Source organism: Mytilus edulis, chromosome 8 (assembly GCF_963676685.1).
Source record: "Mytilus edulis chromosome 8, xbMytEdul2.2, whole genome shotgun sequence".
Classification (NCBI taxonomy): domain Eukaryota; kingdom Metazoa; phylum Mollusca; class Bivalvia; order Mytilida; family Mytilidae; genus Mytilus; species Mytilus edulis.
In genome coordinates, this window is record NC_092351.1 from 89,986,141 (window position 1) to 90,005,808 (window position 19,668).

The following is a 19,668-nucleotide window of genomic DNA, read 5'->3' on the forward strand; positions in this document are numbered from 1 at the left end:
AAACAGGACCAAAAATGAAGAATCTACATACACAGTTAGATTTGGTATATCAAAGAACCCCATTTATTCAATTTTTGATGAAATCAAACAAAGTTTAATTTTGGACCCCGATTTGGACCAACTTGAAAACTGGGCCAATAATCAAGAATCTAAGTACATTTTTAGATTCAGCATATCAAAGAACCTAACTGATTCATTTTTTGTCAAAATCAAACTAAGTTTAATTTTGGACCCTTTGGACCTTAATGTAGACCAATTTGAAAACGGGACCAAAAGTTAAGAATCTACATACACAGTCATGACAGTTAGATTCGGCATATCAAAGAACCCCAATTATTCAATTTTGATGAAATCAAACAAAGTTTAATTTTAGACCCTTTGGGCCCCTTATTCTGTTGGGACCAAAACTCCCAAAATCAATACCAACCTTCCTTTTATGGTCATAAACCTTGTGTTTAAATTTCATAGATTTCTATTTACTTATACTAACGTTATGGTGCGAAAACCAAGAAAAATGCTTATTTGGGTCCCTTTTTGGCCCCTAATTCCTAAACTGTTGGGACCTTAACTCCCAAAATCAATACCAACCTTCCTTTTGTAGTCATTAACATTGTGTTTAAATTTCATTGATTTCTATTTACTTAAACTAAAGTTATTGTGCGAAAACCAAGAATAATGCTTATTTGGGCCCTTTTTTGGCCCCTAATTCCTAAACTGTTGAAACTAAAACTCCCAAAATCAATCCCAACCGTTCTTTTGTGGTCATAAACCTTGTGTCAAAATTTCATAGATTTCTATTAACTTAAACTAAAGTTATAGTGCGAAAACCAAGAAAATGCTTATTTGGGCCCTTTTTGGCCCCTAATTCCTAAAATGTTGGGACCAAAACTCCCAAAATCAATACCAACCTTCCTTTTGTGGTCATAAACCTTGTGTTAAAATTTCATAGATTTCCATTCACTTTTACTAAAGTTAGAGTGCGAAAACTAAAAGTATTCGGCGACGACGACGACGACGACGACGACGACGACGACGCCAACGTGATAGCAATATACGACGAAAAATTTTTCAAATTTTGCGATCGTATAAAAATATGAATCCCCCCAAAAAAATTTATAAAATATCCCCCAAAATTTTTGAGCCTCTTTGAGTATTAACTGCCCAACTCCAAGCCTCCCCTTTGTGGTATGGAACCTGGTAGTACAATTTTAGAGAGATCCATACACTTTAACACAAGTTATTGTCTGGAAACTAGAAAAATGTTTGTTTTTTTGCCCCTTTTTTGCCCCTTAATGGCCTTATTCTTAATGTTTGGGACAATTATCCCCAAACTCAATCCAAGCCTTCCCTTTGTGATATGGAACCTTGTGCTACAAAGTCAGAGAGATTCATACACTTACACACGAGTTATTATCCGGAAACTACAAAGATGGTTGTTTTTTAGCCCCCTTTTGGCCCCTAATTCATTGTGTGGTATTGTACCTTCTGGTAAAATTTCTTAAAGATCCATCCAATTAAACTTAAGTTATTGTCCGGAAACCAAATGTGTCTTCGGACGACGACGCTGACGACGCCGACGACAACGACGACATCATAGCATTATAAAACCCTAAAAAAATGTTTGCGGTCGTATAAAAATGCATTTACCTCCCCTAAGGGATCGATTGACAACTTCAGCTATTTGACTTATTGGTAGATCATAATTTGCTGAACATTTTTGTGAATTACATTTTCTTTCTATTCATTATAGTTTCTGCAAAAATGGTTAAAAAAGTCTTCAAGGGCAATTACAACTGTACAAGCCCTATTGATGATTTCGATTATGAATGATTGTAAATAACATTTTGCTGCTTGCAATTTCTTTCTATCTTTTAGTTTTTCACTTCAACCTTCTGCAAAAATTTGGTAGACATCGTCTTTTAATGTCTATTACTCCTAATAGGGGGACAATTGACGATTTCTGCTATACTGACTTACTTGCAGATCGTATTTTGCTGAAGAGTTACAATTATGCAAAGAAAGCTGCTGGTGAGGAAAATTAAACATCACCACAAAAAAAAAAACAAGACGAATCCATGTTTAAAATTATGTCCATAATAGGAGACGAATATTGTACATTTTTGCTCTTGTGACTATGGCTGATGAACCCACCCCATTTACTTGGATTTTCGCCAAAGAAGTTAAAAGATAATTGAGGACCTCATTGTTATCTTTTAATAATGTACTTGTATACAAAAATATCAAAAGTTGGAACACACTGCTTATTTAAATATTACATTTTCTGTCTATTGTCTACTATCTGGACAGAATATATTTGACATTATAAAAAGCATCCACAGAAAAGAAATTGTTGATCGATCTGAATAAAAATATACTTGTAAATAAAAATTAACCTAGAATGGTTAAAGTGACACCACAAAATTTAAAATTGATCTGTATTTTGTGGTAATAAGCATTGTGTATAAGTTTCATAACAATTTGGTTGAGACAAACTAAAGTTAGAGAATGGAAACGAAAAATTAAGATTTTTTACCATTTGTAAAGGGTCCTAACTCTAGAACGGTTAAAGTGACTCCACCAAAATTCAAACTTGATCTGTGTTTTGGGGACATAAGCATTGTGTATAAGTTTCAGTCAGAGCTCTGACATAAACAAGTCAGAATAAAATGACTTCCATAGGTCAGATATAATTTCATGTAAGTGTTGTCTCCCTTCTTGCACTCAACAGAATATGACTTGTACAGGTCAGTTTATGTCAGACTTTAATTTATCATAAAATGACTTCCACAGGTCAGCTTTTGCATAAAATATTGTGACTTAATATCTTCATATTCTAATAAGATTTATGTCCCTTTTTAATGCATTTTGACTTAGAGAGGTCATTTTTGTTCTGACTGTAAGCAGTCATTTCTACCACTTTGTTATCAATCTCCATAAAATATAGTGATTACTAGTTTCGAATCAAAGAGTTTAAAAAGTGGGGCTCATCATACCTTCTTCTTTCCAGAATCTTAACATAATATATTTATCTCATCAAATTCAATCATTTCCAAATACAAACAAAAACCAAAGCAGAAAAAATGGATCATACAATTTTCTGTCAATATCAAAAGATTTACAAAATACAATATTGGATACATTAACTAGTACCATGACAATACTTCAAATCTTCCAAGGAAAAAATAAGGGATCTATTCTCATCCACTTTTAGCTAAATTTATCAAGAGCAAAACATTTATTATTTTAATATTTCATTGAGGTAAATACTGTTGTGCAAACTGACTCAAACAAGTCACACTATGTTCTGACTTCAAAGAGTCAGTCAAAACTAAACTTATTTCAACCTTTAAGTCTAGTACTGTCATATTGATTTAAAAATGTATGAGAAAGCCAGATATGGGACAGAGAAAATATTAAGGTCCCCTAAAGTCACAATGAGGACAAAAAAAAAATATTTGGTATATTCAATATTTAAATGCATTTTCTTTTAAACAGGTCAAATCATGTTTTGACTTAAAACTAAGGCAGCCCAAAACTAAATTTATTGAAATTTTTAGAGTGGGGCACTGACATATGATATTAAATGAAAGTATGGGAACGTCAGACATAAGAAATATATGTAAGATCCCCTAAAATAAATAACCATTTGACTTAATTGTTTCTAAACATTTATCAAATAAATTCACAAATGGCAGATTCAGAAGCAGGGCTTAAAGGAAGTACACCTAGCTTTGATTGGAAAATTTGTTCTGCAATCTGACTTGAACAGGTCAAATCATGTTCAGACAAATTCACTTAAACAGGTCAAATGGGCATGTTCGGACAAATTGACTTAAACAGGTCAAATCATGTTCTGACTTAAAAGAGTCTGTCAAAAACTAAATGGCTTGCAAAGTTCTGTAAAAGTTGTGCATTATCATGATTGTGATGTGATTGTTAGAATGTATGGATACAAGTAGGAAAAAAAATCACAAAAAATTAAGTCACAATTATAAGAACTATATATATAAAAGATAATTTGGTATATTTTTGATATCTTAATATTTCATTGAGGTAAATCCTGTTGTGCAAACTGACTTGAACAAGTCACATTATGTTCTGACTTCAAGGAGTCAGTAAAAAACTATACTTTAATTAAGTATTGCAACTTTAAGTCTGGGATTGTCATATGCATTTAAGAATGTATAAGAAACTCAGATAAAAGACACCCAATAATAAAGTCACAAAAATGTGGACTATAAAAAAGTGTATTTGGTATACTATTATTTAATATTCAAATGTATTTTGTTAACAAATTTCTCCAAATTATTTAAAAAAAATTATTATATTTCTGTATTTTCATGACTTTTTTTCTGTTAAATTAACATTTGGAACTTTCGGTTTTAAAAAACATTATTTTAAAAACCATTTGACTGAATTGTTTCTTAAAAAAAATTATGAATTAATTAACTCAACAGTAGCAGATTTTGATATGGAGGGCCCCGCTTAAAGGAGGAAGACTTAGTTTTGATTGAACATTTTTTTTTCTGTAAACTGACTTTAACAGGTCAAATCGAGTTCTGACTTCAAAGAGTCAGTCCCAACTAAACTTATTTCAACTTTTACGTCTAGTTTTTTTCATATTGATTTAAAAATGTACGGAAAAGCCAGATAAAAGACAGAGGAAATCAGGTCCCCATACGGCACAATAATGAGGACTATAAAAAAGTTTATTTTGCATATTCAATATATTTAAATGTATTTTGTTTTAAACCGGTCAAATTATGTTCTGACTTCAAAGAGTCAGTCAAAAACTTCAATTTAGCTAATTATTACAACTTTTTAGTCTATATAATATATTATTTTAAACCATTTGACTGAATTGTTTCTAATAAACCTATCAATTAATTAACTCAACAGTAGCAGATTCAGATAAAAGGGAAAAAGGGGGGGGGGGGGCTTAGAAGAAGAAGACCTAGTTTTGATTGGATTTAATTTTCTCTGTAAACTGACTTTAACAGGTCAAATCATGTTCTGACTTCAAAGAGTCAGTCAAAACTAAACTTATTTCAACTTTTAAGTCTAGGATTTTCATATTGATTTTAAAATGTATGGGAAACCAGATAAAAGACTGATGAAATAAGGTCCCCTTAAGTCACAATAATGAGGACTATACAAAAATGTATTTGGTATATTTTATATTCAAATGTATTTTGTTAACAAATTTCATCAAATTAATATCTTAAAAATTTATTCTATTTCCGTATTTTCATGACTTTTTTTCTGTTAAGTTAACAAATAGAACTTTTGGTTGTAAAAAACATTATTCTAAAAACCATTTGACTGAATTGGTTCTTAATTTTTTTTTAACTCAACAGTAGCAGATTCAAATAAGGGGAAAAGGGGGGGGCTAAGATGAAGAAACATAGTTTGATTGGATTTTTTTTTCTGTAAACTGACTTTAACAGGTCAAATCATGTTCTGACTTCAAAGAGTCTGTCAAAACTAAACTTATTTCAACTTTTAAGTCCAGGATTTTCATATTGATTTAAAATGTATGGAACATTTTTATTTGATATATTCAATATTCAAATGCATTTTGTTTTTTAAAGATTTTCATCAAATTATCTAAAAAAAAAAAAAAAATATTGTATTATTTCTGTATTTTCATGACTTTTCTTTTCTGTTAAGTTAACACATGGAACTTAATTGTGGTTGCAAAAAAAATTATATTTTAATAACCATTTGACTGAATTGTTTCTAAAAAAAAATCAGTAATTAATTAACTCAACAGTAGCAGATTGATATTTAGTGGGGAGGGGGATTAGAGGAAAAACACCTAACTTTGATTGGACATTTTTTTTCCTGTCAACTGACTTTAACAGGTCAAATAGTGTTCTGACTTCAAAAAGTCAGTCCCATCTAAACTTATTTCAACTTTTAAGTCTAGTTTCTTCGTATTGATTTAAAAATGTACGGAAAAGCCAAATAAAAGACAGTGGAAATAAGGTCCCCATACAGCGCAATAATTAATGAGGACTATAAAAAAGTTTATTTTGCATATTGATTATTCAATATTTAAATGTATTTTGTTTTAAACTGGTCAAATTATGTTCTGACTTCAAAGAGTCAGTCAAAAACTTCACTTTAACTTATTATTACAACTGTTAAGTCCGGCATTGTCATAAATATATGCATTTAAGAACGTATGGGAAAATCAGATAAAAGACACCCAATAATAAAGTCACAATAATGAGAACTAATATTTTATATTCAAATATATTTTGTTTACAAATTTCATCAAATCATCTTTAAATTTTATTATATTTCTGTATTTTCATGACCTTTCTTTTCTGTTAAGTTAACACATGGAACTTTTGGTTGTAAAATATATTATTTTATACCATTTGACTGAATTGTTTCTAATAAACTTATCAATTAATTAACTCAACAGTAGCAGATTCAGATAAAAGGGAAAAAAGGGGGGGGCTTAGAAGAAGACCTAGTTTTGATTGGATTTAATTTTCTCTGTAAACTGACTTTAACAGGTCAAATCATGTTCTGACTTCAGAGAGTCAGTCAAAACTAAACTTATGTCGACTTTTAAGTCTAGGATTTTCATATTGATTTTAAAATGTATGACAAACCAGATAAAAGACTGATGAAATATGGTCCCCTCAAGTCACAATATTGAGGACTATAAAAAAAAATGTATTTGGTATATTTTATATTCAAATGTATTTTTTTTAACAAATTTCATCAAATTTATATCTTAAAAATTTATTTTATTTCTGTATTTTCATGACTTTTTTTTCTGTAAAGTTAACATATAGAACTTTTGGTTGTAAAAAATCATTATTCTAAAAACCATTTGACTGAATTGTTTCTTAAAAAAAATTAATTATCCCAACAGTAGCAGATTCAGATAACGAGAAAAAAAGGGGGGGGCTAAGATGAAGAAATCTAGTTTGATCGGATTTTTTTTCTGTAAACTGACTTAAACAGGTCAAATCATGTTCTGTTAAAAAAATGTTGAGAAGAAAATACTATGAAAATCAGACTAAGTTTGGTGACTTTGTTGTCCTTCAAGAAGTGGTACATATAAATACATAATATTTTCACTACAACTATCTATTGGGTGTTTTTTATATAGATTTTTTAGCAACATTTATAACTTTGTAATTTATGTTCAATTGTACACTTGTTATTCTTAACATATATTTTTTTGGGAACAAAATCTTGTCAGGGTTTCTTATGGTACTAGCATGACAAGAGCATTCATATTCTTAAATACTCTAAACATTAAAAACAAGTCATTATCTTCAGATCATTCTGAGTCTTTCTGGCCTTATTAAATTAAAGTCAGAACATTCAGACTTTCATAAGTCAGAACATTCTGACTTTCATAAGTCAGAACATTCAGACTTTTATAAGTCAGAACATACTGACTTCCAATGTTCTTCTCACTTCTGTAGAAACAAAGACTATCTATATTTCAAATAAAAGGTTAATGCTTTATGTGGCTAAGCATCTGGGGTAAGAATTATAGATGTGTAACTTCATAGGAAAACATATATGCCATATAATTAGGGATTGACCCTGTACATGTATGTCATTCAAATCTTCTTGAAATGACGAACAGGAATATTATATGGTTTAGGGGTGGTGATCCAGACCATTTCAAAAAGGGGGATGGGGATGACCCCAATGGACTTTCCCTTTATTTCATTTGATTTGTTGTATTGTCCCATATAATAATATATAGGCTTAAGGGGTGGGGATCTCAACCGTTTACATGTTTTCAAACATGAGGGGGTGGGGTGACCCCAAGGGACTTTATCTTTATTTCATTTGATTTGTCTTGTTGTCCCTTACACTAATATATATGGTTCAGGGGTGGGGATCTTGACCATTTACATGTTTTCACACTGTAGGGGTGAACAACCCCCCCCCCCCCAAGGGACTTCCCCTATATTACATTGGGTTTGTTTTATTTTCCCATACAAGAATATATATAGTTTAGGGGTGGGGATCTCGACCGTTTACAAAATATAAGAACATTCGCAAATGGCAGGGGAGGGGGTAAACCCAGAGACTAGCCCGGTATATTTCATTCAAATCAATTTGACATTATAAAAAGGAATATATATGGCCGTTTACAGGTGGGGATCTCGACAATTTTCAAGATATAAGATCATTCTCAAATGACAAGGGGTGGGGCGACCCATAGAGACTAGCTTGGTATATTTCATTATACTTTATAGAGAGAAAAAAATTGAGTTAAGGGGGCAGGGATCTCGACTGTTCAACATTGTCAAATGACAGGGGTAGGGTGATCACTGGAGCCTTACCCTACATTTCATTTGATTTGTTTTTAATATCATATTCCATGTTCATAATTGAAAAACCCGTTTTGTGAATCTCTTTATAATGTTCTCAAGTTAAAATCATTTTTAAAATAAAAATAAAAAAATATTTCGGTTCTTTTAGTTAAACCCTCCCTTCCCTTTTCCTTTATTAAAATTGTTCCGATTTCATTTCATTTTCATTAATATCAATATTCAAAAGATCGTTTTTTCTCATTGGGAGAAACGAAAAAACAAATATATTTATAAGCCGCAAACTCGGAAAGGTTAAAAAGTCAATTCATGATTGAGTTTAAAAATAGAAAAATCACGTGATGATGTTCAGCTCGAAGCAATAATTTTACTTTTAAAATTGCACTGACTGGTTATTAATGTTAATACTGTTTAAGACAACACGAGTTGTCTCCCGAAAATAACAGTTCATTATCATAACAACATTTTCTGACCTGAACAAGTCAGAATTGTCAGACACCAGGGGGGTGTTTGGATATACGCCTGAGGCGGCCTATAGTTACCCATAGGTACCTATGGTTTGATATTTTATACACAAAATATCAAACCATAGGTACCTATGGGTAACCATAGGATGCCTCAGGCGTATATCCAAACACACCCTTAGTCATCTCAAAGGCCACGCGTCCGTATTTACAGGTCACGCGCCTTCATGAAACAGCAACAAAATCACTTGCAAAGACCTTCTTCACACGCAAAAAATATTAAAATGGCCATGAAAATACGGAGGTAATATGTATTACCTTCTGAAAATGACCACATTGACCTAGATTTTCAATAAAACAAGAGTGCACACGCTGAAATGTCTCGCCTTCTAAAAAAAATGAGGTCAAGGTCAGATGAACCATGCCAGGCAGACATGAACAGCTAACAATGCTTCTATACAACATATATAGTTGACCTATTACTTATAGTTTAAGAAAAATAGACCAAAACACAAAAAAATAAACACTGTGCAATGAACCGTGAAAATGAGGTCATGGTCAAAAGAAACCTGCGCTACTGACATAAAGATCATTAAATATTTCCATACACCAAATAAAGTTGACCTATGGCATATAGTATTAGATAAAAAGACCAAAACTCAAAAACTTAACTTTGACCACTGAACCATGAAAATGAGGTCAAGGTCACATGACATCTGCCCACTAGACATGTACACCTTACAATCATTCCATACAACAAATATAGTAAACCTATTGCATATAGTATAAAAAAACCAGACCAAAACACAAAAATTTAACTATAACCACTGAACCATGAAAATGAGGTCAAGGTCACATGACATCTGCCCGCTAGACATGTACACCTTACAATCATTCCATACAACAAATACAGTAGACCTATTGCATATAGTATGACAAAAACAGACCAAAACACAAAAATTTAAGTATAACCACTGAACCATGAAAATGAGGTCAAGGTCAGATGACACCTGCCAGTTGGACATGTACACCTTACAGTCCTTCCATACACCGAATATACAAGCCCTATTGCTTATAGTATCTGAGATACGGACGTGACCACCAAAACTTAACCTTGTTCACTGATCCATAAAATGAGGTCGAGGTCAAGTGAAAACTGTCTGACAGACATGAGGACCTTGCAAGGTACGCACATATCAAATATAGTTATCCTATTACTTATAATAAGAGAGAATTCAACATTACAAAAAATCTGAACTTTTTTTTCAAGTGGTCACTGAACCATGAAAATGAGGTCAAGGACATTGGACATGTGACTGACGGAAACTTCGTAACATGAGGCATCTATATACAAAGTATGAAGCATCCAGGTCTTCCACCTTCTAAAATATAAAGCTTTTAAGAAGTTAGCTAACACCGCCGCCGTAGCCGCCGCCGCCGTCGCCGGATCACTATCCCTATGTCGAGCTTTCTGCAACAAAAGTTGCAGGCTCGACAAAAACGTGAATAATCACTATATTTTCAATAACTTCTCGTTCGAGAAACTCCCAAAACAACGACTCTCAAACACATGATCTCTCGCAAAAAACCACGTGATCGTATGTGTCTTAGATCGGCGGCAAATTCAAAATATCTTCTGGTTTGACGGACTCGATGGAAAACTACGCAAAACAAAAATTGACCCGTACAGGTCAGAATGTCAAAACATTTTCTGACTTGAAGAAGTCATTTTATTCTGACTTGTTTATGTCAGTCTCTCAGCTCTGACTGAGTTTCATAACATTTGGTTGAGGCAAACTAAAGTTAGAGAACGGAAACAAAAAATTCAGCAACGTTTCCATTTGTAAAGGAGCATAACTCTAGAACGATTAAAGTGAGGCCACCAAATTTCAAACTTGATCTGTGTTTTGTGAAAATAAGCAATTTGTATAAGTGTCATAATATTTGGTTGAGGCAAACTAAAGTCACAGGGGATTAATTATGTAACGTTATTTCAAATTAAATCTTAAAAAAGTAAGAAAATAAACACAATTCATTTCTAATATTGATTCAACAAAGGATACATTTAAATGTTCATGATCTTGCGGAATTGTCTATTTGAAAACAAGAAGCCTCATATGGTTCTCTATAAGACTTAATTTTGTACCATCTAAAATCAGAAATCCAGTTGCAGGCTAACTTGATAGGGATGATGATTTTAATGATTCAGAAGGTAAATGGATAAAATGCATGGTGATTCCAGGTGCGGGAATTTCTCGCTGCATTGAAGACCTATTGGTGACCTTCTGTTGTTGTCTGTTCTGTGGTCGGATTGTTGTCTCTTTGACACATTCCCCATTTCCATTCTCAATTCTATAATTGAATATTCGAAATGATTCATTTAGCTTATAAAATCTTTCTCTCTCATCAAAATCAATGCGAACCTGAGTATGTATTGAAATTCACTCGCGGTTAAAATCAAAGCGCTGTAATTTTTTTAAAAGATTTAAAAGAACAACATTAAACAGTCATATTTTATTGTACATTTATGTTCATTTAATGAATTAATCATTAAGACAAATAATTCATATTTTATCAAGGTTTCCAATAGCAACGTATATATCAAGTATATTTTTTTTCGTGGTCATGAGTCTTGAGTCAGCAGTGGTACAAATTCGCAATGATTGCAGTTCTTCTAGTTTATCGTAACTGTTCATATTAGTTGACTGTTAGTAGTTCAAGTTGACTTTAGTACGAGCTTGTAAAAGTATGAATGGACTTGCTTCCCTGGAAAGAAAACTGAGTTTGTGTTCTACAGTACAAAAGTTATGAGACACAAATCAGACAAATGTTTACCACTACATGGATCAATGGTGAGGTCTGACTGGGGCTATGGTTTTTTTTGGAAAAAAAAGTTTGTTTCCATTTTTTGGAGAAATAAATATTTTGTTTTTGATTCTGAGAAAAAAAAATTGTTTGTTTCACCCTCAGCTGCCACTATATGTAATGCTAAAATTGAAAGAAACAAGAATGTGTCCTCAGTACACGAATGCCCCACTCGCACTATCATTTTCTAAGTTCAGTGGACCGTGAAATTGGGGTAAAATCTCTAATTTGGCATTAAAATTAGAAAGATCATATCATAGGGAACATGTGTACCAAGTTTGAAGTCGATTGGACTTTAACTTCATCAAAAACTACCTTGACCAAAAACTTTAACCTGAAGCGGGACAGACGGACGAACGAACGAACGGACGAACGAACGAACGGACGCACAGACCAGAAAACATAATGCCCCTCTACTATCGTAGGTGGGGCATAAAAAATTGTTTTCGACTGGCGAAAAAAAAAATTGTCCAGAAAAAAAAACCATAGCCCCCCCCCCCCCCCCCCCCCCCCCCCCCCCCAGAAAATCAAATGGTTGCTGCCTAATTTACTTCTCATGTCAGCCATTTTGTTTTCAATGTTGTTTTTGTCAGATACGATTTTACTTGAATTTACACATTATTTGTCGGCGATTTTCTGTATAAAGCTAGCGGTTGAACAAAATGAACATCGCTGTCATGAATAATAATGCTAAAAACAAAGTTTTGACATCCATTATAAGGAGACTTTGGTAAAAAAGTTTGCAAAGTTATTTTTTTATTTCCTCTCAAGTCGGGCATGTCGAGCGTAGCTAGTAACCAAGTCGAAAGTCCGACTGCAAAAGTGGAAGGTCGCAGACCTCGGACAACCTCTAATTTGAACCCCTGCCTCCAAATTGAAAAGATACAAAAATTTCGTCTTATAATCTAAAATTGCTGCCAACAGCATGAACGGTGGAACTTATTTTAAGACTACTGACGTAGTTGACTACGTATTGACGACAAACAATATTCCTACAACTTTTGCCATTTGGGAAATCTAAACTACTTGTCTTTTCGGCGATTAAACATTTCATACATTTGTTCTTTGACAGCTTAGCCAAAATCTCAGGGGATAATAAACTACATAAATATTCCTAATGTGCCCTACTTCCTATGTGCAACTTCAAAACTTTTGGATAAATCGACGATCATTTAAGGTTTTTCTGGTCATATTTTTTGTAATCAAGAATTAAAAGTATGAAAAAACTTTCCAATTAGTTATAAATAACATAACATGCAGCTAGATAATAACAATGGCACATATTTCAGCATTTATTTGGTAGAACACAAATCTAGGGTGCTCGCATAAGGCAGCTTAACTGCCTAAAAACGAAATATTTCTTATGCCACAATAATAAGAAATCAATCAATTGAAAAGGTTTATCCTACCCTCCAAGATAAGACTATAAACAGTGGAAACCACCGCCACCAACTTCCCCCCCCCCCCACAAAAACAACACAAATGAAAAATAGTACTATTCAATTCCTTTTTAAATAGGCACTGGCTACGGTTACATGGAAATGTAACAATAATAAAAATATTATTGTTACATTGGAGACTAATTGCCGGAATGCAAAGTTGGGTAAGGAACCGATTAATTACGAGTGTAACAATAATTATTGAGGCTACGGTTACATTGCATTATTGTTACATGAAAAACAGCAATGTACGCTAGATTTATTAAACTTAAATCTTCTATATAGTTTTGTACGCTAGATTTATTAAACTTAAATCTTCTATATAGTTTTGTTGCTTAATTCATTCATGTCGTCTACTAAATAATACTTGTTATAATAATAAATAATAAATATTATTATTCAACAAATGGTGTTTAAATAGTTTTAGATATTAATGGATTTGATGTTCTTAAATATTCTACTTCAAATTAGTAGTGCCAAAGGCGAAAAATATAGTTCAATGGTTTGTTGTTGAAAACTCGGGCTGAGAAAACTGTTCACTTTTAAGTATTTAACTGCACACCTACTCGTATTACCGTCATTATACTTTGAACAAAAGATGAAGAGATTCCTATTACCAATTTTGTTTGGGTGAAAAATTTAAAACTTGCATGGGATGCTTTTGAAACGAAACTGAAACAATATCAAGACATAAATTTCATACTGCTATACAAACGCACTTACCAAAAATTGATACATCAAAAGCAAAGTTTGCTAACTGTGAACTAACACTGAACTTCTGTATACATGTATAAAATTGAGAATGGAAATGGGGAATGTGTCAAAGCGACAACAACCTGAACATAGAGCAGACAACAGCCGAAGGTCACCAATGGGTCTTCAATGTAGCGAGAAATCCCCGCACCCGTCGGGGGCGTCCTTTAGCTGGCCCCTAAACAAATATAGGGTCTTTGCATCGGAACTAAACACATTTATTCAAAAACCAGTTGTTGGCATGACACGGGTTATGTTCTTCTCATATATGTTATGATGGTATGATACTAAACCCCTAACGGGAAGGATTGTGCCTGATGTTCATATGATGAAATCATAATCTTTCAGTCAGTTTAATTGAAGGGTTGAGATCTCACAAACATGTTTAACCCCGCCGCATTTTTGCGCCTGTCCCAAGTCAGGAGCCTCTGGCCTTTGTTAGTCTTGTATTATTTTAATTTTAGTTTCTTGTGTACAATTTGGAAATTAGTATGGCGTTCATTATCACTGAACTAGTATAAATTATAGACAAGAAACTAACATTAACAAATCATACAAGACTAACAAAGGCCCGCAAAGGCTCTAGCTGACTTGAGAAAGGCGCAAAATTGCGGCGGGGTTAAACATGTTTATGAGATCTCAACCCTCCCCTATACCTCTAGCCAATGTAGAAAAAACAAACGCACAACACTACGCATAGTAAAACTCAGTTTAAGAGATGTCCGAGTCCGATTTCAGAATCCATGGAAGACATACTATAAAATATAAAAAAAAATTTAAAAAATGTATGTTATACTTGTATGTATTGTAGATATAAGATAATGTCTTCAACTTTTATTATTAAGTACATATTACTAGTCCCATCGAACATTGCTGTTTTTCATGTAACAATAACGCAATGTAACCGTAGCCTCAATAATTATTGTTACATTCGTAATTAATCGGTTCTTTCTCCAACCATGCATTCCGGCATTTAGTCCACAATGTAACAATAATATTTTTATTATTGTTACATTTCCATGTAACCGTAGCCAGTGCCACAAGGAAAGGAGGTGGATTTTTTTTAAAGTAAACGATATAAATCATCAGGTAACAGGAGCAGATAATTACTGTTCTGACCATATCTGTTGCGCGTTTTTTCTACACTCCGTGAATAAGAATAAAAATCAATCAATTCCATAAATGGGTTTCACCACGCATTGTGCAGATTGAGCACGGTAAAATAAATACGTGTACACATTATTTGAGATCACCATTGTATATTACCTGTATGATTGGGAAAAGACTTTATATGTCTGATTAACTTGTGTCTCATTCTTTTTGCATATTTTAGCAAATACAATATGTTTAAACCTGTATGGTTTGAAATCTAACTCGCAATCGGACTCCGAGTCCGACAGTTAGTGTAAATCTCTAATACCATATATATTAATCAAACCACAGGTTGTATAATGATGGACATGACTTTTATAGCCACCATTTATGAGAACATGTACCAGGTTGTAATGGTTTTTGTATGATTTAGTTTGGTATGAGATTTACATCATCAATTTCAAATTAATCAATTACATTATTATATGATGTATAATTATGGTAGTTTCATGATTAATAATAATTTTATAATTTATGAAAAAAAGGATTCAATTTATCTCAAGAACGGTTTTAAACATTATTATGATTGAATCGTAAAACATATATGAATCTTTATTGCATTAGCAACAACATTGCTTTAGCATAATACAATAGATAATTACATAGATTTATAGTTAGGCTTTTTGACCCAGCTTGTACACATGTTGTAACAGAAAAATTAGCTTTCGTGTATTTGGCCATGAACAATAATACTTTGGCAAAAAATTAAATCTAAGTGTTCTATATGCACGACAAATCAACACAAAATGATATTCATCTTCAATATTATTCATTTTACAAGATCTACAAATACGATTGTCTCTAGGAATATTGTCATAGCGACCTGTTTCTAAATATAATTTCAAGCTTCCACTACGTAGTTTTGTAAGTATATTGGTGTTAAAATCATATTGTAAATAATTCTCCAAACAAAAATCTAGTTTGAAACATTTATAGATAGACAGTTTTTCACAAGCATTAATATTAGCATACCAGCTTTGATAATATTGATCGTTGATACATGATTTAATAAGGTCAAATGACACATTTATGTGATCCTGGTTAATCCATATATAATTCAAACCTAAACTAAACAAAAGGTCTCTTACATTGGATGCCCAATTTGGTTTGCCATTAGTAGCATCAATACATAAAACTTTATATACATCATACACAATATTTGGTTGGTCCTTAATTAAATGCAACCAATATTTAACAATTCTATATTTTCTTGAAATACACATCGGAGAGTGTCCGAGTTCACCACATAAAAACAAAATTGGTAAGTTTTACCCAATTTGAGTATATATCGACAAAACGATTATGAACATATTCTATTTCGTTGACCCGATGAAATCCCCACACCTCGGACGCATAGTTCAGAACGGATCCAACCATACTATTGAATGAAAAACACTGTTGACTTGGACCAATGAATACTCTTTTCATCGAGTTGATTAAAGATGATAGAGCTCTAGCTCCTTGTTGTGCCATTCTTTTTTGAGTTTGAACAAATTTACCATTGAAATGTAGCAGCATACCAAGATATAAATATGATTTGACGATTTCAAGTTCTTGGCCTTTGAAATAAAACTGGTCAGTTACGGGCTTCAAACCATTTCGAAATACGACAATTTTTGTTTTGTCCGTATTTACAGTTATATTCCATCTCCTACCGTAACAGTAGAATGAAAGTTTATCTAATAAAATTTGCAATGCATCGAGAGACTTTGCTAGCAGAACTGTATCGTCAGCAAATAATATCAAATATATGAGGTAACCATTAAGTTCGAATATGTCACCATTGTTATCAACTTGTATATCACTGATTATATCGTTAATGAAAAATAGGAATAAGAGAGGAGAGAGTTTCACTCCAAGAAAATTTACAAACGCATCAGATAAGCCGTCTTTCGTTCTAATTCGTAGACACACGGTTTCAAATACTGCTTTAATAATTGTTATAAATTTCCCACTGACTCCACTTTGTAATAACTTGTACCAGAGAATTCTCCGAATTACCTTATCAAAGGCTTTGCGGAAATCGACAAAAGCACAATAAACTTTAGACTTCTGGTGTTATATGTGTGATATGATTCCATGTAAAATGAATATGGCATCAACAGTTGACCGGCCTAGTCGAAATCCGAACTGATTGTAAATAAGCTTTTCTTCGTCATCGGCCCAATTGATCAATCTGTTAGTCAAAATAGATGTACAAATTTTTGACATCACACTAACTAGAATTATAGGACGGTAATTATTTGGGTCGGATAAGTCTCCACTTATAACTGTTATAAGGATTCCTTCTGTCCAAAAATCAGGGAAAATTCCCCTATTGAATATGAAATTAAAAAGCATTTTCAAAATCGGAGCAAAAAAGTTCGGCCCGGAAATAAACATTTCATTAATAATATTGTCACTTCCCGCACTTTTTCCAGTTTTAAGTTTTGAGATAGACTGCAGAATTTCATTTTCGGAGATTTCATTATCCAGCGAATCTATAACAATGTCATTTAAAAACGAGTTAGATTCAATCAGATTTATAACTTCTTCGCAGATATCAGGAGGGTTTCCACCAAGTAACTGTTCGAAATGTTTAATAAGTAAGTCACTGTCAGCAAGACATTTATTTTTGTTCATTGGTTTAAATGCCGACCAAAATTTTCGAGGGTCAGATTTCGCAAATTTGCAGAGTTCCTGACCTTAGCTCGCTTATAGGTGGTCACCGCCAACCGTTTTGTTCAGTTGTACTTGTTTCGGGCTAAAATAAAATGCTGGCGATTAAAATCAGTTGGATGACGTTGGTAAAAATTTCTAGCAGAGTTAGTCTCGTCTCGCAGAAGCACAGTTTTGGTTATCATGGCGTTTCACACATGTTGCGCTACGTTTCTGAACAGTTTTACCAAAAACAGCAAAAGCACTGTCATATAAAATACGGTTTATCTCCCTTACTGCATTATTAATATCATCGGCACTATTCATGTTTCTGACCAACGAACTAAGTAACTCATTATGTTGTGATAGCAGTTGAATATAGTCTTGGTTTTTACTAGAGTCCCATTTAAGGTATTTGGGATCACTTAGCAAACTGTTGCTCTTGATATTGTTATTTATACCTAGCTCGTATGATAAAGGAGCATGATCAGAAAATTCATTAAAGTCTATTACACCAAAGTTCTCGATAATACCATAAATTTCGGGACAAACCAGCAAGTAATCAGTTACACTTTTACCCCTAGATGTACAAAAAGTATAAGATCCAAGAGAATCATTATCGAGACGACCATTCGCAATAGTTAGTCCTGTATTGTAACATATATAGTTGTATTAACTTGCGTCCGTATGCGTTTATTACTTTGTCCATCGAGCATCGTTTTGAAATTGTAGAAGATACAACGGGCTCAACGCAGTCGATATACTTTACTAAATTATCAGTCTCAAGAATACTATCTAGCTCGCCAGTGTGGCTATTCATATCACCACAAACAATAACTGAACCTTTATATTTATATTCTAAAAAAATATTTTCTATATCATCATGAAAATCATTATCACAAATTCGATTAAAGTTAGACTTTTCGTGAGGTATATAAACAAAACATATATATAAATCATCATTCAAATTAAAATGTAACTTAGAAAACTTTATAAGCACAATACCATGATCGTATTCTTTTTCAATAGAAATACCTTCAAAAATATTATTTTTACAAAAACAGCAATACCTCCTTCTTCTCTTTGGCCTATATTTTTCTTTCTATTAACAGAAGTTACCATAGTGAAACCTTCAATATTTATCAAAATGTCTTTTTTTAACCATGTTTCACATAAAAATAACACATCATAACTATTTATTAAGTTCAAGAAATCATTGTCATCATAACAAGACTCTAATTAAGCCATTAATGTTCCATGATAAATATTTTAAAGAGTATGCATGTTCTCTGGGTAACCGCTGAGGTTTATATTCCTGGCCGCCAACATGAATTTTGTCCCTGAATAAGTAGGCTTTTACATTTTGGTCTCTGAGTTCTTTCATGAGTGGTAATAGTTCTTTCCTGCGATTTTGAACATCTGTTTGTAACTGTTCTGATATTCCAAACGAAGAATTTTTCAAGGTTTTAGCGTTTTTTTGCACTAGTTCACGGTGCACATATGAAGAGAATTTGGCTAATATTGGTCTGGTCTTCCCGCCTTTTCTACCAATACGATGAGCATCTGACAGCTGAATTTGATCTGAGTTTTCGAGCTTCATTGTAACTTTGCAAAAGTCAAGTATAATATCAGGACAATTTTCAACTTCAGTTTCTGGAATATTGTAAAATATCAAATTGTTCGACATTGATTTCATTTGGACGTCCAGAAAACTTTCTTTTAGTTTGTCATTTTCCTTTTTCATATCGGACAAAGAAGATCGAAATTCATGGCCAACATTTTTAACTTCCTTTTTGTGAGTTTTTAAAGATTTAGAAATGTTATTGACCTCTGTTTTAGGTTCCGTTAGATTACTTGTGTTTGTCATTGTTATCGCTGATGTGCTGCGAACACCTTTCTACCTATCCCATACGGTCATCGAGATATTTAGTACCCTGTTCAAGGCTGATAACTTTGGCATTAAATTGAAGTAACAATGCTATCAATGTGTTCGAGTTTATCAAGTTTCTCTTGCAATTTTTCCATGCGTTGAACTATTTC

General features: G+C 32.8%; 1 protein-coding gene and 1 pseudogene across 1 annotated transcript; both read right to left on the reverse strand.

The window, feature by feature from the left end:
- LOC139484523 (ankyrin repeat and KH domain-containing protein 1-like) overlaps window positions 1-19,668 on the reverse strand; it is a 133,208-nt pseudogene that overhangs the window by 99,373 nt on the left and 14,167 nt on the right.
- LOC139484524 (protein unc-13 homolog C-like) lies at window positions 18,851-19,495 on the reverse strand. Its single transcript, XM_071268255.1, has one exon. It carries the CDS (start codon window positions 19,493-19,495, stop codon window positions 18,851-18,853), a length of 645 nt encoding a protein of 214 aa, XP_071124356.1.

Excerpts from the sequence above, each read along its gene's own strand:
- LOC139484524 (XM_071268255.1), bottom strand. The coding sequence starts at position 19,495 with ATGACAAACACAAGTAATCTAACGGAACCTAAAACAGAGGTCAATAAC.